This window comes from Corythoichthys intestinalis, chromosome 16, assembly GCF_030265065.1.
Source record: "Corythoichthys intestinalis isolate RoL2023-P3 chromosome 16, ASM3026506v1, whole genome shotgun sequence".
Taxonomy (NCBI): Eukaryota; Metazoa; Chordata; class Actinopteri; order Syngnathiformes; family Syngnathidae; genus Corythoichthys; species Corythoichthys intestinalis.
The window spans coordinates 33,595,160-33,616,006 of record NC_080410.1 but is presented as its reverse complement, the minus strand read 5'-3'; the positions used below and the strand labels follow the sequence as shown (position 1 = coordinate 33,616,006).

The following is a 20,847-nucleotide window of genomic DNA, read 5'->3' as shown; positions in this document are numbered from 1 at the left end:
CTAAGTGAAGCTAACGAACACCTAAGCGGAGCTAAGCGATGCTAAACAGACTTAAGCGAAGCTAAACGGTGCTAAATGAAGCTAAGCGACTGATACTCAGTCCGTCGTCGTGGAACAGTCCATTGTAGTGCGTGTGGGGGGGGAGAGATAATATAAATGCAGCATTCAAATGGCTTTCTTTTTTGTTTTGTTATTTGTTTGTTTGGTATGCTGACATAATTATACATGACGAATAGTTGGGGGTGCTGCTGGCTCCTGTGGCCCAAGCTCTTGCTCGTTGGGGCAAGGGCAGCTGGTTGGGGGTCCCCTACTGGTTGGGGGCCTAAGGCGATCACCTACTTCGCCTGAATAGTAGATCCGCCTATGGTACTACATATACATTGTATGTGGGAGAAGCGAGGGATGGAACATAATTGATAAAATGGGGGGAAAAAAAAGATGGCAGTCTAGAATGATCAGAATGAGAATCAACCCCTCACAAAATAATGAACAAATTGGAGATGATGCGCCATAGTTACTTTTACATCTCTGTTAAATGTGAAAAACAATCAGTTTTTTGACTAACTGGATTTTATACATAAAGCATATTTTACATTGGAGGTCTACTTTGTTGTAATTGTCCTAGAGAGAGCACTGACTCACCCTGAATACGGTGGTGGCGGGGCATCGTGCATCCCGCTGCGGTTTAGAGCCTCGTTGTAGCTGGGCAGACCTGGGGCGGTTGCCAGGGGCACCATCTCTACGCCTGGACGTCCATCATGCACCATTCTCACAGGACACAAGACGCAGAAAATTAGACAAAAATCACTTACAGACAGATTCAACCGCTCAGTTAAGGCAGTGTATAAAGAATATGACAAATATGACAGTGCCAACTTTAAAACGTATTAAGCCGAGAATCCGAATCAAGAAAAAAACATCGGGTTTTCAAAACTGATTACATTTATTTCTAAGTATTAACTCATTTGCTGCCAATAGTCAGATCGAATTGAACGTCTATTTTTTGAGCATGTTGATTATGAAACACTTACTTTATAAATGTATATAGGTATTGTATATATACAAGAAGTATGTACTGTAAATTTCGGACTATAAGGCGCACCTGACTGTAAGCCGCTATCCAACAAATTTGGCATGAAAACGGCATGTGTTCATAGATAAGCGGCATCGGACTATAAGCCGCAGATGTCCTCACTGTCATGTGATATTTATACCAAAAGATATTAATCGGTAACACTTTTTTGACAGCGGCATCATAAAACTGTCAAAAGACCAAATGAACCACCATGCAGCAATGGACTACAAAGCTTCATTGCTTCAATAATCTTCATTTGGCCATCACTGCTCCCTTGGGGTAGACAGTCAACCTCTGCTGCCACCTGCTGTCAACACTGTTTTTGTCCAACATGCCTCCTAGCATGCATTGCAGCACTACAGATCTAAATAGCAATCAAAATTCATGTTCTGTGCTAATTATTTCTTCGGTTACTTTTCCAGTTGTTTCATTAATTGCTAGTTATGGTATCTGGTAACACTTTATTTGACACCGGTGCTATAAGACTGTCATAAGACCATCATAATTATGACATGCGACCAGGGGCGGACTGGGACTAAAAAGCAGCCCTGGACTTTGACTCAGCCCAGCCCATAAGAATCGCTATACGAAGGGAAACACAGACCCCATAGGGGGGTCCGGGAACATGCCCCTCCCGGGAGAATTTTTTTTTTTTTTTTTACATTTTATTGTAAAATGCACCAATTTCGTGCACTTTGAGAGAAAAATGAAGAAAATGTGTCTAGACTGTGACTGTCTGACTACGGGCGCTCAAAGTACTGCAAGGCTGAACTGGAGTTGGATTCATTTTCTGTACTAGCTCTATGATCAACCTGAATAAACAAATGAAAGAATTTATTTTTCAAAGCAAGTTTTACGTATCCAATTGATTATAATATATCTCTATAGATCTCTGTCTATAAAATGACTTCATTGTTTATGCCATAATTCAGTGGTCTCCAAACTATTCCACATAGGGCTGCGGCGGGCGCAGGATTTCATTCCAACAAAACAAGACAAAACCTCTGCACCAATCTGGTGTCTTACAAGTGTAATCAGTTGATTGCAGTCAGGTGCTGCTTGTTTTAGCAGAAACTTCATTGGTTAAACTGTCGGTACTCGATCGGTTAAAACAAAAACCAGGCCCCACAGCGGCCCTTGAGGACCGGTTTGGAGACCCCTGCCATAATTAATCTTGCCATACAAATAATAAATTTCAATGAAAATACAATACACATTTCAAGACAAATCCTGTATACATAAACTTCATTGGAAAGTATTAACCAGAAAACAAAACGATATATAAATGATTAATAATGTATATAACATCAATTTAACTACCTAAACTTTAAAGTAAAACCATTCATTTTATTAATATTTTGTTATATTTCTTCTGAATTAATATTGCTATGCTGCGTGTGCATACATTGTTTTACGGCTAAAATATTTTTTCTTAGGAGAGGGATAGTAGGACTAGCATACTGTAACTTGACACGATTGCAAACGGGTACATCGACTAGCTGGCACTAACCCTTTAATTGTCATTTATTTGATTTAAAATGTAGCTACCTGATGGATAACAATTGCCAGTTTACAGAGCAAGTAACCCTCTTCATCCCAATTTACTTGCCCTGCGCTTGTCTGGGGAACTTCCAACAGTTTATCGTTGCCCCCTCCCTCTTCTTTTCTCTCTCCCAGCACCGTCTGCACGTCAGAGCGGCTGCAGCTCCCTCTCACCATCGCCGGGAGCTGAGCTGTTGTTACCCGACGTGGCCGTTGCAGCCAGACTGCTGCTTGCAAAAATATTTGTCGATTTATGACATTTTAATGCTTCACTCTCCAGTTTCTTTAATTTTTTCTCTCTAACCTTCTCCGCGCCACCCTGCTCTTTACAGTTTTTTTGCCACCACCATCCATATTGTGCATTAACACTCGTCGCTATTTTGCTTCCACAAGGAAGGAACCAATGAAGGCTACTCTGTGCTTTCGTCGTTCCTAGTCTATCAGATTGGCGGTGAAAAGCCAGGCGCATTGCTGCCACCTGTCGGATTGGATGCGAACTGTAGATAATCAGAGGATAGGGGGGATAAAAACAGTGATGCATAATGAATGGCGGCCGCCGGCCGTCCAGGGCACCGGCCGTTCTGTGATCCTCCAGAACCCACAGATTACCAGTCCGCCCCTGCATGCGACTGCCATCAGCATTAATAAATGCTGATGACAGATGTCATTTTTTGTCATCCGTTAAATTATCTCACTTTTGAATGGATGTAAAAGATCCAAACAGGACATACAGTAAATGGAGTTAGTGACATAATTTGCCAGATGACACTTAATGACATGTCATATGCATTCATTAATGTCCACGATAGTGTCGTGTCATAATTATGACCGTCTTATGGCAGTCAAATAAAATGTTACCTATTAACCCAAATACATGAAAAAATAAGCCGCACTGGACTATAAGCCACAGGATTCAAAATGAGGGGGAAAAGTAGCGGTTTACAGTCCAAACATTCCGGTATATATATTATTTAAAGATATATATATACACATGTAAAGTATACACAGACAGTGCCCTCCATAATTATTGGCACCCCTGAAAAAGATGTGTTTTTTAGCTTCTAATAATTTTTTAAAATCCAAATAATATGGGACCTTAATGGGAAAAAAAAAGAAAAATCCAACCTTCAATACAAGTGCATTCATTCAGTGGGGAAAAAATCCCACATAAAGAAAAAAATATTTGACATCAAATAATGTGTGTCACAATTATTAGCACCCCTGGTGTTAATACTTTGTAAAAAAACCCTTTTGCCAACAAAACAAGGTCTGGGGACTGAGATGGCTATGGGAGGAACTTGATTTTGTGTCTGGTCAACCATTTCTGTGTAGATTTGGCCATATGTTTAGGGTCATTGTCTTGCTGAAAGACCCAGTGACGACCCATCTTCAGCTTTCGGGCAGAGGGCAACAGATTTTGATATAAAATGTGCTGGTATTTCAAAGCATTCATGATGCCATGCACCCTAACAAGGTTCCCATGGCCTTTGGAAGCGAAACAGCCCCACAGCATCACTGACCCACCCCCATACTTCACAGTGGGTATGAGGTGCTTTTCAGCATGCGCATCTTTGGTGGCACGACAGACCCACTTAGAGTGTTTATTGCCAAAAAACTCAATCTTGGTCTCATCTGACCAAAGCATGCGGTCCCAGTTAAAGCCTGGGACCGTGTGTATTTTTGTGTAAGAAAGTAATAACACCAGGGGTGGTAATAATTGTGACACACATTATTTGATGTCAACATTTTTTTTCTTTATGTGGGATTTTTTCCCCACTGAATGAATGCACTTGCATTAAAGGTTGGATTTTTCTCTTTTTTTCCATTAAGGTCCCATTTTATTTGAATTAAGAAATATATATTAGAAGCTAAAAAACACATCTTTTTCAGGGGTGCCAATAATTATGGAGGGCACTGTATACAGGTAACAGTATTGTTTTTATTCTGCTACTTCCTTTTGTAACACTGGCCACTAGATGGTGCAAAATTACAACAAAGATCGCCCAAATACAGAACATAACACTTATCCTATTAATTACAGTATATCAGCTAAAAATCGGCTGATATTAGCCTATCTTTAAGAAAGTCCATATATCTGCCTGATAAGAAAGATAATCACCAAAAACCACCCAGTGAACATAATAGGTATCCTATTATATTGGCTATATATTGGCCGATGGCCGATCAACAAAAAAGTTCAGATATCGGCCTATCGGCTGGTCTGAACGTTCGTTCATTCGCCCCTCCCAGTCAAAATTAATTGGACGCCTACCACTGTCAATGGCACTTAAAGATGAGCATCAAAGCCAGTGCTCCCAGATTAAATGAAATGGACGTCTAGCATTGTCAATGGCAGGCAATGAGTTAAGAAAGACACTTATTTGTTCACAAGAATGTTGCCATAATATAGTGTCGCTGTAATTATTTGCAGAAATGTTTCACCGAAATATTGTCCTACTCTGTGAGGAAGACGAATGTTTAGGACAGATTGTCCACGACAGTGCAAAAAAAATAAAAATAGAAAAACTCGTTTTGCTCTTTAATAGTAGTATCATAGAATATCATAGATTGACTTCCTGACCCGTGTATCGTTAATTGTTGTATCGCTATAGTTTAAGATAACCCTAAACATAAATCGTATCATATCGGGAGGTACCCAGAGATCCCACCCCTGGTGTAACCTGTGACTATCATTTTATATGATTCTTCTTCATAATAATATATTTGAGTTTTCAAATTAATAATTTTGTAATGCAATATCTTTTGTTCTTATCAGCTCTCCTAGTCTTTCTGGTGTGTGGGGTAGCAGAACCCTCCATCGCAAGTTGCCATGGCGACAGCACAGTACAGTACACGTGATTGATATGTGATCATTTTACGTTGGGCTTGGGGGAGTTCTGCCTAGCAACAAGTGGCACACAAAGTTACACGAAAAGGAAAAAGACAATCTGAGAACTTGTAAGCTATTTTAGAATTTCCTTCAATATAAATCACGATTGTGTGCATGCTGTGAACTTACTGCACTGGTCTCCTTCCCCCCTTGTTCTTGGACTTGTAGAAGTAGAAGCCTAGCACTGTTGCAATCACACCGCACACTAGTATTGCCAGGATCCCTGCCACCAGCCCTGCCACATCCACTTTGGGTGCATATGCTTCAAAGACATGACAGCAACATGAAAACTGCTGCTGTGACTCTTCATCATGTACGTCCTAAATGCATGTGATTGATACTGCTGGATCTGAGATGTACAATGTTTTTCTAAATAGTAGCCTAAAATTACAAAATATATATACTAGGGCTGTCATACAATTAAAAATTTTAATCGAGTTAATTACACCTTAAAGATTAATCAATCGTAATTAATCGCAATTCAAACCATCTATAAAATATGCTATATTTTTCTGCAAATTATTGTTGGAATGGAAAGATAAGACACAAGATGGATATATACATTCAACATACAGTACATAGGGACTGTATTTGTTTATTATAACAATAAATCAACAAGATGGCATTAACATTATCAACATTCTGTTAAAGCGATCCATGGATAGAAAGACTTGTAGTTCTTAAAAGATAAATGTTAGTACAAGTTATAGAAATTTTATATTAAAACCCCTCTTAATGTTTTCGTTTTAATAAAATTTGTAAAAGTTTAAATCAAACAATAAACTAGTAGCCCGCCATTGTTGATGTCAATAATTACTTACACAATGCGCATGGGTGCTGAAGCCTATAAAATCAGTCGCACCCAAGTGCCAGCAGAGGGCGGCAAAACTTCATAAAACACAATTAACATGTGGGCATTTCACTGTACTGTCATTTAAATCTGTCTGAGCGGGCCATGTGCGTTGATTGTGTCAAATATTTTAACGTGATTAATATAAAAAATTAATTACCGCCCGTTAACGCGATAATTTTGACAGCCCTAATATATACACACAAATGTGAATTAATGTCATGAAAAATACTCATATAATATAGTGTATTACCGTGGCTTTCAACATAGTCAGTCCAAAACAGTTCCTGAACACAAAAATAAGAGAAAAGGGAATTAAACACATATAGTATGTTAAGAAATATAGCAATTAACACAGTGGTGGAAAGTAATTTGCAACGGCATTAATCCAAAGCTTTTACCAGCCATTTTTTTTTCAGTGTCTGTATTCACCGTATTTTTCAGACCTTTGAATAAGGCTAGGTTCATACCGCGGGTCGTAATGCACAATTCCGATTTTTTTTTTGTCAAGTATCGTTCAGACCGCCATTGTCCATTGAGCCCGTCCAAGTGTTACGCATGCGCACAAATTTGTAGTCCGACACACGCTGAGCAAACTGACCCGCATGAGCAAAAGCATCAAAACAAATGACTACACATGCTGGTAGGGTTGTTCCGATCATGTTTTTTTGCTCCCGATCCGATCTCGATCGTTTTAGTTTGAGTATCTGCCGATCCCGATATTTCCTGATCCGATTGCTTTTTTTTTGCTCCCGATTCAAATCCAATCATTCCCGATAATTTTTCCCGATCATATACATTTTGGCAATTCATTAAGAAAAAAATGAATAAAACTCGGACGAATATATACATTCAACATACAGTACATAAGTACTGTATTTGTTTATTATGACGATAAATCCTCAAGATGGCATTTACATTATTAACATTCTTTCTGTGAGAGGGATCCACGGATAGAAAGACTTGTAATTCTTAAAGGGTAAATGTGACTTTGTATATTGTGACTAAATATTGCCATCTAGTGTATTTGTTGAGCTTTCAGTAAATGATACTGTAGCCATTTAACTTCTGCCCAAATGCATGATGGGAAGTGCAACCATGACCGTGCGTAGGGGCACCAATTGATATATCTTCTCTGCGTTGGGAAAGAACATAGGGTGTTAAGAAAATGATCAACTACTACCTTTCTTCGCCACATTACTTCCCACGAAATTTCTAATTGTTGAGAGAGGGATTGTAAGGCTTTAGCCAATTAAAAAAAGGCTCCAAAGGCTGTCAAAATTCTCTCTACTCATTTTACATTGCCTTTCAGCTCTATGTACTGTATATGTAAAACGGTGCCATTATAGATTGAACGCGACAATGCATGAGTGGATCGTGCAACGCATGCGTCAATTGCATTAAATATTTTAATATTATTACCGCCGTTAACGCGAGAAATTTGATAGCCCTACTTTAAGCCAAAAGCAAAGATTCTGGATGAGTGTAAGACATTTTGTGTGTAACGTTAAATACAATTAGAAAACGATTTAATTTAAAATATATATATATATTATAAAAGGCATGTCCGATATTTTTTTGCCGATTCCGATACTTTGAAAATGACGTGATCGGACCCGATGGACATCTTTACAAATGACTATACATGCTGGCTATACGTCATTCTAGGGCAGAGGTCACGGAACCGCGGACCTCGGTCCGGTTTCGGACCCCCAAGCCATCTGGACCGGATCTTAAGCTGTCCGGACTAATACACGTTGCAACAACAAAAATCATTTTTTCCTGCGGGTTTGCAGAGTGGAGGCAGGCAACAAACAAAAACCTTAGCGGTGCTGCGCGTGAGCCAGCCAATGGGAGTGTAGCATTTGAAAGTTATTTTTAGAACAGCATGTCTCACTCTCGCTTTCCAGACTCCGCGGAGTGACAGCCAAAAACTGAGCCGAATGAAGTTGGAGGAAGAGGTGAAAAGGTACGGCAAATGGCGTGCTCAAAACTACGCAAGGAGGAGTGGACCAACACATTTTTGTTCATTTTACCTGCCTCATCTAAGACTCATTCAGAGACGGTAGCGCTTGTAAAAAGCAGCAATTTGAAAAGGCACTATGAGACGAAGCACGCAGCTTTTTTTTTGCAAAGTTTCCCTATGAACTCTGCCATCCGTTCTCAAAAAATAGCGGAATTAAGGGCTCAATATGATCGCTGCTCAAGGCTCATGGTTCATTTATTCACTGCACAGCAACGCGCAAATGAATTCTCCCTCAGAATAGCGTGGATATTGGGTCAAAACAAAAAGTCCTTCGGTGACGCACCGATTGTCAAAGATTGTATGAGTGTAGTTGATGAAACTTTGTTGATGGAAAGCAAAAAGAAGAGGTCTGTCAAAAAATAAAGCAAATCCTCCTGTCAGCATCCACAATTTAAAAAAAAGAAGTCTTGAACATGCTCTTATGTTGTTATTTAATGATTCAATTAAAGCACTTTTTTTAGTTTTATGCACCTTTTATATTCTATTTACATTTTTGAATGTTGTAATTATCAGCACAGCCACGTAAAAATACTTTTGTATTTTTGGGGAAAAAAAGAAGCATTAAAAATATTTCCCGACCCGAGATTGTTGTAATTTTTTAATTTCGGACCCAGAGGATTTTAATTCATGACCCCTGTTCTAGGGTTATCACAAGGGCGTAGGTTTACATAGGGACGGTAGGTATATAACATTACCATCTTTTCAGGATGCTCAAATTGTCCCCACCACTTTTAAGCAACCTTGTTTGCATTTTGTAATGAGTTCACTTATATATGTAATTTAGATTGTCTTCCCACATGTTGTAAGGATAGAATTTACCCTACCATTATTAAGCTAATTATTTTCATTATGTTCAGACTTACATTTATCCCTTTTTACTTGATGAATGTGCCAATCCACCCCCCCCCTCAAAACGCACGTTATGTTGGCGAATGACTTGCCCCCGCTGCCCCCCAAACACACAGACACACACAGCCCCGACAGATTCATATCGACGACATGCCGCCTCCTCTGCCCCCTTCGAAGGGGAGGAATATTAGAAGTTTTTTTGGCCAGCAGCAGCTTCTGCAAGTAGTGTAAAAAGACGTCAATGTTGTGGAGGTGGGGGAAACACCACTAATTTTGCTACTAAAAGTCCAACTTGCATCAGAGTTAGCATAACATTAAACTGTGTAAACGTGCTAACCTGCAAAACTACTGCGGTCAGGACAGCCTCCACATGGAATAACGAAGTCAAGCTAGCCGTCCCTCATTTGGATCATTGTTTGCATTATGGACATCACGGAAATGCAACGCGGTGGCTTCGGAGTCCAAGTCCGTTTATTTAACATGAACATTTACTGACACAAGAAAAAAATCTGTGAAATGAAATCACACATCAGAATTTCATGAGAATACTTTGGTTCGAGTTTTTGGGAAGTCTAGTATGCCTCAGATGTAGATCAGTCCTTGGATATCTTGATATGTTATATCATCCCTACCAATGTTGAGACCAAACCTACGGCCTCATATTTTGATTTCCAAAAAGAGGACACAAATAACAGACATAAATAATCCCCGCTTAGTCTTATATTGAAAGTTTATATAGATTTATAGAATACATGCAGGCACTGTGCGTGCATGTCAGTTTGCCCCGACTCGGCCATATAAGCAATACTGAAATATTGCTCGTTTGGCTCACAGAAAGAAAACCAAGCATTTTCAGGCTTATCCTTTTCTTCATTTTATATTTTTATGACTGTGGTCAAGCCCGCCTCTTGCCTAAAAGTCGAGTTCAAGCTAGGCGCTAACGCTAATGCACCGCTCCATCCCTGCCATCCTGCCTGGAGCTCTCGCTCTTTGCTGACGTAATTGTTGCATGAATTCCGATTTAGGAGACAGCAGTTCAGACAAAACGCGGCCCGGATCGGATTTTAAAATCAATTTTAAAAGTGACCGAGCTCGGATTTTAAATGGTCCACTTTCATGTGACCGGTCCCGTTCAGACCGTCAAGTTAAGGCCTGACTCGAATCGGAAAAACACAGGAAAAAATCTGATTTGTTTCCTGCGGTATGAACCTAGCCTAATCTCATCAGTCAAAGAATGCACAATTAATGGGAAAAAACAAATCGCACTGGAATATAGGTCGCATTTTGGGGGGAGAATTTTTTTAATATACCGTATCAGAAATCAAGAACAAACATTACAGGTTAAAGTAATAATCAGAGGCGGGTAGTAACACCTTACATTTACTCTGTTACATTTACTTACTAGTAACATTTTAAGAAAAATGTACTTCTAAGAGTGGTTTTACTAAGCCATACTTTTTACTTTTACTTAAATAGATTTGTGAAGAAGAAACGCTACCCTTACTCTGCTACTTTGGGCTACACTAGTCATTACATTTTTCTTCTTTATTCTACATATTAGATTTTACGTTTTTTTGCCAGTGATGCAAACAGCAGCTCTACCAGTTTCATCAATGAGACGTCGCAACAATCACATGACTCCATTATACCAATCAGACTCAACCTTGCCGTTCTATGATCACGTCGGCCTGTTCAATTACGTGGCGTCTTTAAAGCACCGTTAAAATTAAGTATTCGCCCTCAACATGACTCGAAAGCATGGATTTCCACTTCACTCCCAGTTTTTATTTGGCACCGATTGACCACGGAAAACCGGAGATATGATTGTTTTAATTTCAAAATAGGAACTATGAAGAAATTACAAGTATTCACTAATCAACTATTCAAACTAGGAACTATTTTCTCCACTACAGTGCACTCGTGCTCTTTGGACGAATGATGCTTTATTTCTGTATTTTTTTTTCTCTCGCCGAAATTCAATGATTTAAAAAAAAATTTTTTTATGTATTTTTTTGGCTTAATGCGGTTGTGTAAAGGGTTATTGTACAGTCTAACAATAACAGTTCATATACCGTATTGGCCCGAATATAAGACGGTGTTTTTTGCATTGAAATAAGGCTGGAAAAGTGGGGTTCGTCTTGTATTCGCGGTCTGGACGTTATACCCATTCACGACGCTAGATGGCGCCAGATATCATTGAAGCGATGTTCTGTCATTACAGATCTCAGCTACTCTCAAGTTTAACCAGTTTGCATTATTCTATTGCAATGTTTTTCCTTAATCAGATTTATTTCAAGACTACAGTTACAGTTAGACTTCACTTTGATGGTTGATGCAGTTATTGCAATTTTGTTGTTTTATCACAATAGATTGATATTAAAGATGTCCCGATCGATCGGCATCCCGATCACGTCATTTTCAAAGTATCAGAATCGGCAAAAAAATATTGGACATGCTTTTTTTAAATACATATATATATATATATATACATATATATATTTTTTTTTTTTAATCGTTTTAAAATTGTGTTTAACGTTACAGACAAAATGTCTTACACTCATCCAGAGTAATTTTGGCTTAAAGTAGGGCTATCAATTTTTTTTGCGTTAACGGCGGTAATTTTTTTTTTTTAATCCATCACGTTAAACAATTAACGCATGCGCTGCACGACCCACTCAAGCATTGTCGCGTTCAATCTATAAAGAAGCCGTTTTACCTATAGATAGCGCCAAAAGGCAGCGTATAATGAGTAGAGAATATTTTGACAGCCTTTGGAGCCATTTTTTATGTGGCTAAAGCCTTACAATACCTCTCTCAGCAATTAAAAATAACGTGGGAGGCAATGTGGGGAAGAAACGTAGTAGTTGATCATTTTCTTAACACCCTATGTTCTTTCCCAACACAGAGAAGATATATCAATTGGTGCCCCTACGCAAAGTCATGGTTCCACTTCCCATCATGCATTTGGGCAGAAGTTAAATGGCTGCAGTATCATTTACTGAAAGCTCAAGAAATACACTAGATGGCAATATTTAGTCACAATATACAAAGTCATATTTCTCCTTTAAGAATTACAAGTCTTTCTATCCGTGGATCCCTCTCACAGAAAGAATGTTAATAATGTAAATGCCATCTTGAGGATTTATTATCATAATAAACAAATACAGTACTTATGTACTGTATGTTGAATGTATATATTTGTCCAAGTTTTATTTCTTTTTTTTCTTAATGCATTGTCAAAATGTATATGATCGAGAAAAATTATCGGGAATGATTGGAATTGAATCGGGAGCAACAACAAAAAAAGCAATCGGATCGGGAAATATCGGGATGAGCAGATACTCAAACTAAAACGATCGGGATCGGATCAGGAGCAAAAGACATGATCGGAACAACCATAATTGATGTATTTACATTTCAAAAACCAGAAGCCATTCATTTACGAATGTGATATTTAAATGTTCAGATATTAAGATTTGAATGAGGCAAAATAACATGCTTTTTTCTCTGAAATATATTGTTATAATCATTTGTTTCAGATGAACTGTAATTATTTTCTGTATAAAAATGAATTTGGTGTTCAAAAAGTCTTTTTTCAAACTTGAGTCTTGAAAAAGAGGGTGTCGTCTTATAACAAGGGCCGTCTTATATTCGGGCCAATATGGTATATAACTTTGCCCTGAGAAAAAAAATACCATCGTTTAAACGAAATCAAACATTGTAAGCGGCTACTCGCAAAGTTAATTAATTGAGTATTCTTTTCACCAAATACGTTTTTAATTGTACTTGAGTACGTTTTTTATGATTAGCTTTATTTTTTCTTGAGTAATATTATTTTGAAGAAACTACTCTTATTTGAGTAAAATGTTTGGCTACTCTACCCACCTCTGGTAATAATGGTGAAATGGAAAACATCAGGTAACCAAATAGGCATCTGTTAACGTAATATATTAACAGTATAAGTTGCAGGCCCAGCTGAATAATGAAAAAGTGCAATTTATAGTCCAGAAACGGTACGATAAGTACGGTAAGTGAGCAATTTTGCCGGCCCTGAATTTCCATACAGATACTACATCTTTGTTACTAGCTTGTGGAATGTACTGCAAAGATAATTTTACCGTCTGAGTGTCATCCTCAAACACTTCTCTGGCTTCTTCGTAAGTGCATATCTCTTCCCGACATTCCCTTTCAAGGCTGTCAGGCACCACTAGTTCAAAGTCCCAGCTGTTATAAAGCAGTGAGCGGGACAGGAAGGAATTAGCGGCCTGTTGGTCCACTAACGGTGAACTCCCTGCAACACACAGTCAAGATGGAGAGAAATTGATGTCCAAAATTTCCACAAACTGGAATAATAAGAGGAGAATATAACTAGCCGAATCTAGACCTTTTGTGTGCAAATTATGATTTTTCTCTTTCAGTTTTAACCCTTACACTCGTTGAACTCATTGGCTGCCATTGACGGTGCTAGATGTCCAATCAATTTTGACAGGGAGGGACGTTTCATTCGCCCCTCCCAGTGAAAATGGGATTGGATGTCGGGCAGCATCAATCTCACTGAAAGTTGAACATTCTCAGTCAGTCTTCCCAGTTTAAATTAGTTGGACGCCTATCGGTGTCAATGACATGCAATGAGTTAAATACTACGGGTCCGATCACGTCATTTTCAAAGTATCGGAATCGGCAAAAAAATATCGGCCATGCCTTTTTTTAATGTATATATATTTTTTAATTAAATTGTTTTCTAATTGTATTTAACGTTACAAACATAATATGTTACACTCATCCAGAGTCTTTAGTTTAGGCTTAAGGTAGGGTTATCAAATTTATCCCGATAACGGCGGTAATTAAATTTTTTTTTAATGTATCACGTTAAAATATTTAACGCAATTAATGCATGTGCAGCACGACCCACCCATGCATTGTAACGCTCAATCTGTAATGGCGCCGTTTTACCTATATAGAGAGATAAAAGGCAGTGTAAAATGAGTAGAGTGAATTTTGGAAGCCTTTGGAGCCTTTTTTTTAATTGGCTAAAGCCTTACAATCCCTCTCCCTACGATTAGAAATATAATGGGAAGCAAGGTAGCAATTGATCTTTTTCTTAACACCTTATGTTATTTCCCAACGCAGAGAAGATATGCAAATACTTGTTCTCCCCACTGTATCAATTGGTAGCACTACGCACAGTCATGGTTCCACTTCCCATCATGCATTTGGGCATGGCTACAGTATCATTTACTGAAAGCTCAACAAATACACTAGATGGAAATATTTAGTCACAATATACAAAGTCACAAGTCTTACTATCCGTGGATCCCTCTCACAGAAAGAATTTTAATCATGTAAATGCCATCTTGAGGATTTATTGTCATAATAAACAAATACAGTACTTATGTACTGTATGTTGAATGTATATATTCGTCCGAGTTTTATTCATTTTTTTCTTAATGCATTGCCAAAATGTACTGTATATGATCGGGAAAAATTATCAGGAATGATTGGAATTGAATCGGGAGCAAAAAAAGCAATCGGATCGGGAAATATCGGGATTGGCAGATACTCAAACTAAAACGATCGGGAGAAAAAAAAACATGATCGGAACAACCCTATAAGGAAGTATTGACCATTCAAACTAAGAACTATTTTCTCCACTAGAGGGCACTCATGCTGTTTGGACGAGTAATGTTTCATTTCTGTCTTTTTTTTCTCTCTCTCTCTCGCCGGATTTCAATGATTTTTTTCATGTATTTCTTTGGCTTAATGTGGTTATGTAATGGGTTATTGTACAGTAAAATAATAGCAGTTCATATAGACAACTGTGCTGAGAAAAAAATAACAATGTTTTCAAAATAAAATCAAGCATCGTAAGCAGTTACTCACAATGTTACTTATTACTTGAGTATGCTTTTCGCCAAATACTTTTTTTACTTGCACTTGACTACATTTTTTGGGATTACAACTTGATTTTTTATTTTATTTAATTTTATTTTTTATTTCTGTAATGGGTTATTGTAGAGTATCATTATAAAGACAGTTCATGTCGATACGTTTGTGCTAAGGGGGAGGGGAATACCATTGTTTAAAAAAAAAAATAGATAAAATAAGCAGTTACTCACAACGTTAATCATTACTTGAGTCTACGGCCCAATGCCCAGTTTGTAACAGCCCGCAGCAAATTATGAAAATAACATTGAATATGGACCAAACAAGAAGTTTGAGTTCATCCTACATTGTTGCACTTCTCAGCTTCAAAACTAGATGGAGCTATTCACTTAAACAGTACCTCTACGTTACGTAATTTATACGAGTCCTGTATAATGCGGCGATATACTGTTTATCGTCATGTTTGACAAATAAATGTGGAAGGACTTCAAGTCGGCCCTTAAATCCTCGGATTTCTCTGAAAGTGGACCTCAAAGAAAAAAGTTCTATGTGATTTGTAAACAAGAAGAGGTGTGGTTTACCTGAAGTGTGTCGGTAGGTGAGAGAGCAGTAAACTAGTTGCAGGAAGGTCAGCACAGGAATCCACATCATTGAGGCACCCATTGAAACAAAAACTACATGGAACCTGGCAAGAGCATGTTTCGTTGAAACACAATCCAACATGTCTGACACGAAACCCTCACCCAGGCACGCTCACCTGCTTGCCTGGTCTCGTCCAAAGATGTCCTTGCAATGTGGTTCTTCACTCTTCACAAATCCATAGGGTTTAGAGGACAAGTGCTTTAACAGGGTTTTTTTAGTCTGAAAACCCTAGGTACACAAGTGTCACACACAAAGAGTCGTCTTCCCAAAGCAAACTCATATCACAAAACCTGTCGGACAACATACCGATTGGAGGGAGGGACCGTTTCAACTGTTTTTTTTTACAACAGGAGCACACACAAATTTCTGGATCATTTTTTATTTTGTGCTGGAATTAAATGTATCATCTTTTTTTTTTTTTCTTTAATTTTACACACCATGGGGACGAGTGATTTTGACAGCTCTGCCAAATTTAAATGATGAAACTGTTAGGTTTTGTGTTGGTTTTCTCCTAGTGTGAATTGTCCCTGTGATTGCCCATTGATTTCACCTGTTGTGCCTCCTCCTAGTGTATCCTCCAACCTGCATCCTCCTGTGCTCACCTGTTCCTCGTTGTGTCGTTACCCTTGTCTGTGTGTGTGTATATAAGCTCCCAGTTTCTTTTCACTCCTTGTTGCGTCATTGTCAATGTCCATGTGCACGTCCGAACCTGTTCTCGTCAGTTTTCTCTACGTTTTTGATACCCAGCCTTTTGTTAACGACCTGAGTTTTGTTTTCTCCGTTTTTGGGATCTCCACATTATTTGTTGATATTTTGTTTTTTGCTTGCCTTAATTAAATCATTTTTGCACCGTCTACCTGCCTCGCCTCCCTTTTCCTGCATTTGGGTCCACACACCACCTGCCTGCCCGCGTTTTCCGTGACAGAAACAACTTGCATAGTATATAAAATGAGGCTTCAAAATCATGAAAAATCAAGATTTTTCTCCCCATTCCACAAAATCTCCCTCAATTGTCAGTCAAATTTTACTACTACATCCACGGTCATATGTTTTAAGATTATTTTCACTATTCAGTTGAATGAGAAAGTCTCAAAACCTTTGACCAAGGGTCAGATATATATATATATATATATATTAGGGCTGTCAAAATTATCGCGTTAACGGGCGTTAATTTTTTAAATTAATCACGTTAAAATATTTGACGCAATTAACGCAGATGCCCCGCTCAGACAGATTTAAATGACAGCACAGTGAAACGCTCACTTGTGTTTTATGGAGTTTTGCCACCCTCTGCTGGCGCTTGGGTGCGACTAATTTTATAGGCTTCCGCACCCATGAGCATTGTGTAGGTAATTAGTGACATCAACAATGGCGGGCTACTAGTTTATTTTTTGATTGAAAATTTTACAAATTTTATTAAAACGAAAACATTAAGAGGGGTTTTAATATAAAATTTCTATAACTTGTACTAACATTTTTCTTTTAAGAACTACAAGTCTTTCTATCCATGGATCGCTTTAACAGAATGTTAATGTTAATGCCATCTTGTTGATTTATTGTTATAATAAACAAATACAGTCCTTATGTACTGTATGTTGAATGTATATATCCATCTTGTGTCTTATCTTTCCATTCCAACAATAATTTACAGACAAATATGGCATATTTTATAGATGGTTTGAATTGCGATTAATTGCGATTAATTACGATTAATTAATTTTTAAGCTGTAATTAACTCGATTAAAAATTCTAATCGTTTGACAGCCCTTTATATATATATATATATATATATATATATATATATTTATATATATATATATATATATACTACACACACACAGGGGCAAAAAATACTTAAGTAAAACTACAAGTATCTAAGAAAAAAATTACTGAAGTACAAAAGTACTTGCTTTAAAATTTACTTTGCAAGTAAAAAAGTATTTTCTTCCGATGCAAAAATGTGATATATACAGTATATAGCGGAAAACACAGGCGAGACTGAAAAAGCAGTTTCTGCTCTTGCACTCCTCTTTAAAAGAAACTGCTTTATTTTAAGCCAAAACAACTGTTGTGTTTGATAGAACAATATGTCTATATGCTGCCATAGCAGATTCATGGTGCATTAAGCCACCGAACTATTTTTAATTTGCCTGTTTTACCCTGGAAACCCCCGTTTACAGACGTCGCGCAACCGTTTTGGTTTCAACCCAGCCCTGAAAACAAGGTAAGTAATTATATTTATTATTCAAAATGTCTGTCATATTTTATCTTAGTCATTAATTGATGTCTAATATTTTGTTAAAAAAAAAAAACAGACTTTAAAAAATTATTCACTCGCATATTTTAAATTAAAAAAAAAAAAATTACGTCACAATGAAAAAAATGGCATCTGTAAAAAAGTCACGGATATCTACCTCATAACTATCGCTAAATTGTATTTTTTGTTACGTTCGCTTTATCCCTGATATGTTAGATGATAACTAATCGATCCAAACAAAGAAAAAAAAACACGTTTAAAAGGGTAAATATATATATAAAAAATATCTCGACCACTCCTTGATGTCTGCGATTTCTGCATGATTATATTACCAGGTTTAACCCATAAAATCCCCCCCCAAATCCAGCTGTGGCCATTCACAGCTGTGTCTTGACACTCAGTGATACATGCGACATGGAGTTTTTGGAACGAAACAAGGTAAGTACGCGATAATATTTCATTAAAGTCATGGCGTCTGTAATTCTGCTCTCGCGTGCTCTCAGCTCCATATAGGGTTTTGTTGTTTAAAAAAATCTTTTTTTTTTTATTTTTTTTTTTTTTTAAATGCCCTCCTGTCCAAAATTTTTCTTCTCCCAGAAAATTGAGATTTTACGCTTTCCAATTATGTATCACACATGCATATCGGACAGTTTTGAAATTTGGCCAAATTGGGGGTCGCAAAGCGGAACTTCAAGTCACCTGAGTGTTTTCCGCCATATATATATATACAGTATATACTGTATATGTATATACACAGTGCTGGCCAAAAGTATTGGCACCCCTGCAATTCTGTCAGATAATGCTCAAAATGATTGCAATTACAAATGCTTTGGTAGTAATATCTTCATTTATTTTGCTTGCAAAGAAAGAAAAAACAAAGAGAATGGGGGGAAAAAAATTAAATCATTATCATTTTACACAAAACTCCAAAAATGGGCCGAACAAAAGGATTGGCACCCTTTGAAAAATCATGTGATGCTTCTCTAATTTGTGTAATTAACAGCACATGTTACTTGCCTGTGGCACATAACAAGTAGTGGCAATAACTAAATTAGACTTGCAACCAGTTAAAATTGATTAAAGTTGCCTCAACCTCTGTCCTGTGTCCTTGCGTGTACAACATTGGACATTGAGAGAAAAAAGACCAAACAACTGTCTGAGGACTTGGGAAGCATGGGCAATCTCAAGGCTACCAGTCCATGTCCGAAGACCTGAATGTTCCTCTGTCTACCGTGCAGTGTCATCAATAAGTATAAAGCCCATGGCAATGTGGCTAACCTCCCTAGATGTGGACGGAGAAGAAAAATTGACGAGATTTCAACGAAAGATTGAGAGATTGTCTGAATGAAAAGAGACACTATGGTAGGATACCCAGGAAGACCCAACTTCAGGCCCAGAGACATAAAAAAGCCAGGCTGGAGTTTGCCAAAATTTACCTGAGAAAGCCACAAACGTTTTGGAAGAAAAAAGTAGCGCTTTTTGGGAAAAGGTATCAACATAGAGTTTACAGGGGAAAAAAACGAGGCCTTCAAAGAAAACGCTGCCCACAGTCAAACATGGCGGAGGTTCCCTGATGTTTTGGGGTTGCTTTGCTACCTCTGGCACTGGACTGCTTGACCGTGTGCTTGGCATTATGAAGTCTGAAGACTACCAACAAATTTTGCAGCATAATGTAGGGCCCATTGTGAGAAAGCTGGGTCTCCCTCAGAGGTCACGGGTCTTCTAGCAAGACAATGACCCAAAACACACTTCAAAAAGCTCTAGAAAATGGTTTGAGAGAAAGCACTGGAGACTTCTAAAGTGGCCAGCAATGAGTCCAGACCTGAATCCCATAGAACACCTGTGGAGAGATCTGAAAATGGCAGTTTGGAGAAGCCACCCTTCAAATTTCAGAGACCTGGAGCAGTTGGCCATAGAAGAATGGTCGAAAATTCCAGCAGAGCATTGTAAGAAACTCATTGATGGATACCGGAAGCGGTTGTTCACAGTTATTTTGTCTAAAGGTTGTGCCACCAAGTATTAGGCTGTTGGTGCTAATATTTTTGTCTGGCCCAATTTTGTGTTTTTTCATTGCAAGCAAAATAAATGAAGATATTACGACCAAAGCATTTATAATTGCGATCATTTTCTGGGAGAAATTTAGCATTATCTAACAGAATTGCAGGGGTGCCAATAATTTTGGCCAGTACTGTATAAAGCAGAGGATGAATAGTAAAATGTATCGTCAAAATTTGAGCCACAATCTCCTTCCGTAGGTCAGAGAATCGAAGAGGAGTCGTGGCTGGCTCTTCAAACATGACGATGATCCGAAGCATACAGCCAAGCTGACCAAGGAGTGGCTGCGTAAAATGCAAATCAAGGTTCTGGAGTGGCCTAGCCAGTCTCCAGACATCAATCCAATAGGAAATCTTTCTATTTCTATTCTTTCTCAACGACAGCCCCGGAACCTGACAGATCTAGAGAACATTTGTGTGGAGGAATGGGCCGAAATCCCTCTTTCCATTAGTGAAAACTTGGTGAAGAACTACAGAAAGCGTCTGATCACTGTAACTGCAAATAAAGGCTTCTGCACTAAATATTAGCTCTGATTTTCTCAGGGGTAAAAATACTTATGAACCCCATTAAATTGCAAATATATTACTGAAAAATCATACAATGTGAGTTCAGGGTTTTTTTAAGATTATGTCTCTATTAGAGCTGTCCCGACTAGTCGACATAGTCCACGTCATCGTTGACGTAAATCCGTCGACGAGCACAACATCCCGTCGACGGTTAATGAAGAGTTAAAAAAATATATGCATGGAAAGTTCAGAATTTCGGATGCTCTGTATGC

At 38.1% G+C, this 20,847-nt stretch overlaps 1 protein-coding gene across 1 annotated transcript in view; it reads right to left on the bottom strand.

Annotated features, from left to right (window-relative positions):
* prrg2 (proline rich Gla (G-carboxyglutamic acid) 2) overlaps positions 1 to 16,646 on the bottom strand; it is a 28,532-nt gene extending 11,886 nt beyond the window's left edge. The window contains exons 1-6 of the mRNA XM_057861220.1: positions 15,873 to 16,646; positions 15,697 to 15,800; positions 13,351 to 13,523; positions 6,611 to 6,644; positions 5,637 to 5,769; positions 643 to 768 (exon numbers count right to left, since the gene is read on the bottom strand). Of these exons, the coding sequence (XP_057717203.1) occupies positions 643 to 768; positions 5,637 to 5,769; positions 6,611 to 6,644; positions 13,351 to 13,523; positions 15,697 to 15,778 (548 nt within the window). The 5' untranslated portion in view covers positions 15,779 to 15,800; positions 15,873 to 16,646. The remainder of the gene's footprint in view (positions 1 to 642; positions 769 to 5,636; positions 5,770 to 6,610; positions 6,645 to 13,350; positions 13,524 to 15,696; positions 15,801 to 15,872) is intronic.
* Positions 16,647 to 20,847: the final 4,201 nt, after the last annotated feature.